This window comes from Orycteropus afer, unplaced genomic scaffold (assembly GCF_000298275.1).
Source record: "Orycteropus afer afer isolate SDZICR_OR568_19922 unplaced genomic scaffold, OryAfe1.0 scaffold00018, whole genome shotgun sequence".
NCBI lineage: Eukaryota > Metazoa > Chordata > Mammalia > Tubulidentata > Orycteropodidae > Orycteropus > Orycteropus afer.
In genome coordinates, this window is record NW_006921605.1 from 21126383 (window position 1) to 21131232 (window position 4850).

General features: G+C 35.9%; 1 protein-coding gene across 1 annotated transcript in view; it reads left to right on the forward strand.

Annotated features, from left to right (window-relative positions):
* The window catches only part of CDC27 (cell division cycle 27), a 43286-nt gene extending 38762 nt beyond the window's left edge, over positions 1-4524 (forward strand). The window contains exons 15-17 of the mRNA XM_007959757.2: positions 1539-1613; positions 2914-3070; positions 4442-4524. Coding sequence (XP_007957948.1) covers positions 1539-1613; positions 2914-3070; positions 4442-4524 — 315 coding nt within the window. The remainder of the gene's footprint in view (positions 1-1538; positions 1614-2913; positions 3071-4441) is intronic.
* Positions 4525-4850: the final 326 nt, after the last annotated feature.

Below are 4850 nucleotides of genomic sequence, written 5' to 3' on the forward strand. Positions count from 1 at the left end.
TTACTATAGCAATCGAAAACAGGTGCGTTATACATGCTGCTCTACAACTTGCTTTTTCCATTTAACCCTTTCCAGTTAATACATAGCAGTATTTACCTTTTTTTATATTTTTTTAACCTGCCCTACAATAGATTTTGTTTACTACAAAGAGATATAGAAGAAAACAAAAAGTAGAGGACTTCTGTGGATATTAAAGGGAAATAAAGTATTATATTGATAATGTTAGAAAATTCATAAAGTAGAGAAAGCTACTAAATGAAAACTAGAAGCCTCTCCTCTCCTCCCCCAACCTTCCCCTTCCCAAAGGTAAACTATTCTTACCTAGTTTGAGGGTATATATGTATTGATTTCTGCCAGGAAAAAAAAAAATGATGTATGCATATACTGACATAAAAATGTATTTCTAAAATATGTGTGCTATGTGATTTTTGACACAAAAAGGAATACTATCCACAGTACTGTACATCTTGCTGTTGCATTTTTTCACTTATAGATTTACTTAATTCTTTATAACAACTACCTAGTATTCCATACAGTATGGACCATAATTGAGGCTGCAGTTAGACACTTTGGTTGTTTCTAGTGTTTTGCAGTAACAAATAATAATGTGGGATTGACTGTTCTTAGAAAGATTACTTGGTGAACTTTTTTGAGTATATCCCTGAGGCAAATTCCTGACAGTGGGATTGCCTAATGAGTGGTTACCTGTGCTTTCTAACTTGATAGATAATGCTCATTGTCCTCACAAACAGGTTGCTTCAGTTTACGCTTCCACCCTCAGTGATGAGGATACCTGTTGCCCCTCACTCATGCCAGCTTCATGCAACATCACATTTAATTTTTGTCCATCTGCTAGGTGAGGGGAAAAAAATGGGACAATATCTCATTTTTGTGGCCAAAAGTTTTGTTTTTAATGATGATCTCTCTCTCTCTCTAATTACAAACCTAATTCTTTCTCCTGTCTTTACTTTCAGTCAGCCTACCCTTTAGCAATGAATGGTCAAAAGATGACTAGACAACTTTAACTCAGTTCAGAAAGTTCCATTTTAATCTCTTTATCAGTAGTTGAAATGGCATATTAATATTCAGGGCTTAGTGGTTGCATAGGGAAAAGAGAGTTTCAGATTTGTTTTGTTCTGCAACTTCATTTTCAAAGCACTTTTACACAAAATGTGATAAGTTGTTAATATTGTAAATAAATGGCAACAACACAAGGACTGTCACTGCCTGCATATTTGATTGTATGGGGTGTTTGTTCACTGTACTACTGGTGAAAGCCTGCCATTTCTTAGTCTCTGTTGTATTTTTCATGCATTCTGTTTTCATAACAAAAATTAATGCAGTAAGAAAATATATTGAATATTGAAATTATATTTCAGTAACGTGTATTTTTAAATTAAATAAATAGTAAAAAATAAAGTATATTGATTGAGATTTAATAAATAACCTTTTGTTAAGATGATTTGGGAAATCAAATAAAACACTTGCCTATTCAAAACTTTGTAAAATTATGCTATTCTGAGAATTTTTTTTTTCAGTCTGCTTTACAAGAACTTGAAGAATTGAAACAAATTGTTCCCAAAGAATCCCTCGTTTACTTCTTAATAGGAAAGGTAAAGACTGGGGCCATGCTCCTAAACTGTGATTTTCATAGCAAATACTAACTTTTGAAGAATAAATATGATACTTGTTATATAACATTTATCAAGCAAATTCAGCTAGAACTCTGAACTAAGTGTATTGGGAAGAAAATGGATGTAGTTTTAATATTTAAGATGATGATGTTCTCATGAAGGCGCAAAACCACGTGCCTCCAAACCCTAACCTGCTGTGGTATTGGTAGTAGATTAGCACTGGCAGCCCAAGGCCAGTAATGAGTTCATAACTGAAACTGTCTCATGGAAAGCCATTAGTTTGCAATTTCTATATAAGTTATTTAGAAATCCTCAAGAAGGTGGGAGTGCATGGGTGAGAAAGACACAGGAAAGAGGTAAATGGGGAGGAGGTAGGAAGAGAGCTGTTACATTGTGGGGAATTGCAATCAATGTCATGAAACAAAATGTGTATGAACTGCTGTATGGAAAATGAATTTGCTGTGTAAACTTTCACCTAAATCACAATAAAAGTTTTAAAAAGAAGAAAAAAAATACAAAGATAAATCCCCAAGAAGAAGAACATTAATGGCACTGTGTTGCCTTGATTAGAAGAAAAACTTACATGATTTCCATGGCCAGATTAGTTAGGACTTTATAGTCTGGGACCCCAGATGCCAATTGGTTAAGGAAGCTGGGCATAGTGGACAGGTGTTGAGAGTTGATATAACTGCATTTAAAACCAGTGTAACTGAATGTTAATAAAGCAGCTTATAGTGCACTTCTACCCACTGTCATTATTCTAGTGTCAGATTTGTTGGAAGCTCAGCACCCGAGATAAAGCCAGTTACCCTTGAGTTAATTCTGATTCATGGCTGCCCCATGTGCATGGGATAGAACTGTGCTCCATGGGACCTTCAAGGCTGTGGCCTCCTGGGAGCAGATGGCTGGGCCTGTCTTCTGAAACACCTCTGGGTGGGTTGGAACCACCAACTTTTTGATTAGCAGTTGAGTGCTTAACCATCTGTGCCACCCAGGGACTCTCAAGAGCTGCACTCTAGAGGGTTCTCAGTGGCGGTGATCTTTTAGAAGTAGGTCACCAGGCCTTCTGAGGTACCTCTGTGTGTATTTGAACTACCAACCTTTCAGTTATAGCCACAGATAGTAGCCAAGCACCGAACCATTTGCGCTACCCAAGGAAATTTAGAATGGGTTTAGAGCAGGTAAATTTAATTAGTCTAATTTAAATTATAATTGTTAGGATTTTATAGCTGAAGCTCACAACTTAATGAAAAATGTAGTTGCTGCTGTTTATTTTTAGGTTTACAAGAAGTTAGGTCAAACGCACCTCGCCCTGATGAATTTCTCTTGGGCTATGGATTTAGATCCTAAAGGAGCCAATAACCAGATTAAAGAGGCAATTGATAAGCGCTACCTTCCAGATGATGAGGAGCCAATAACTCAAGAAGAACAGATCAGTGAGTATCATCCATATGAATCAGACTTCTGTATGATTACTCAAAGCAGAGATCTGGTGCAGCACCACATCAGAATTAGGTAATACGGAACAGATATTTTTTATGACAGTAAAAACATAGAAATTTTTGTGAGTATACAGAAAACTACCTTTTGCCTAAGAATGTGCTGCTCTTTTTATTTTATTTTTCTAAATGTGGTGTATTCTTTACACCAGATAGAATTTTAGGGAAATTGAACAGGGTGAACAATGTGCATATGGAGTCAAACAATTGGTCTAAGTTTAGGAACTAGTTTGCTATGTGACTTAGGCAAATCCATTGCTGATTTGCCTCCTTATCTCTTCATAGAAATAGAATTTTTTTAAAAAAATGATAGATATGAAGGTATGCTGAAGACATGAGTGTTAAGTGAATGGATAGATATGTAGTAGTTATTAAAATTCTTTAAAACTCTAGCAAATCTAAAATCCAAATACATGGCTAATTATGTAAATTTAAAAAAAAAAAACACTGCCATCGAGTCGATTCTGACTCATAGCAATCCTCATTGGGTTTCCAAGTCTGTAAATCTTTATGGAAGTAGATTGCCTCATCTTCCTCCCACGGAGGAGCTTGTGGGTTTGAACCTCTGACCTTGGAATTAGCAGCCGAATACCTTACCCACTATGCCACCAGAGCTCTTTAAATGAGAATTTAGGGGTTAAGAAAAGAAAAGAGAACAAAAAGTTACAATTTAAAGCAGTAAATACTCTAATCTCTAAACTATGAATGTTTGTCTTAAAATAACTAGGGAGCACCAAGATTCAATGTATCAATATTTTTTTAATAAAAATTGAGACATTTTTTAGGAGAGAAACTAAAATGCCTTTATTTTGGAAAAGTTGGCGTATGTCTTCTAATTGAAATTATAATTCCTATAACCCCAATAACTCTTTTTCTAAAGGCCATATTCCTCATTTCTGTGGACTAGTAAGAACTATCCCCAAAGTAGAGCCGGTGATTAGGGCTAGATGAGACATCAGTCTTTTTTGTCCTAGGGAACTAATTTTAAGTGTGTGTAGAATGTTTTTTTGATTAACCTATAAAATTGGTGCCCAAGCACCTAGGACAAAAATAAGTGTATTAGGAAGAAGCAATTTTGGTAGTTAAAACCCTTCAAGGTTAAATACAATAATAAAACAACCTCAGACATGCTGTAAAATAAAGAACTTAAATTACATTTTATTAAAAACAGAATTTGGGCCTTTTTAAGGGCCTTTATTTACGCTCTCATCTCTCTGAACATAATACAGTTTTCCTTGCATGTTTTCATGAATGAAAAAGAAATCCTTGTCAGGTACCTTACAGGAAACTTGTGTTTTGTTTTTAAAGTGGGAACAGATGAATCCCAGGAGAGCAGCATGACAGATGCGGATGACACACAACTTCATGCAGCTGAAAGTGATGAATTTTAACTTCCGGAAATCAAACTTTTGCAACTGGATGTGTGACTAGTACTGACATGTTTCTTGTCCCTCCATATACTGAGTCTTCACTCGAGCCGGCAGTGTCATCCCTCATCACTTACGCTATGAGTGTGCCACTTTCATTGGACCCTGACTGTGCACAGAATGAAAGGCAGTGCAATAGTTAGCTGCTAACAAGACTGGCTCTTCACCAGTATGAATGACAATATAAGGGGGTAGGGTGGGGAACTTGCTTTTCTTATTTTCTTTAATCTCCCTTTGTTGGAAAGCTATCATGGAAGGAAGAGTTAGGTTTGATCTTGAAAGAACCATTA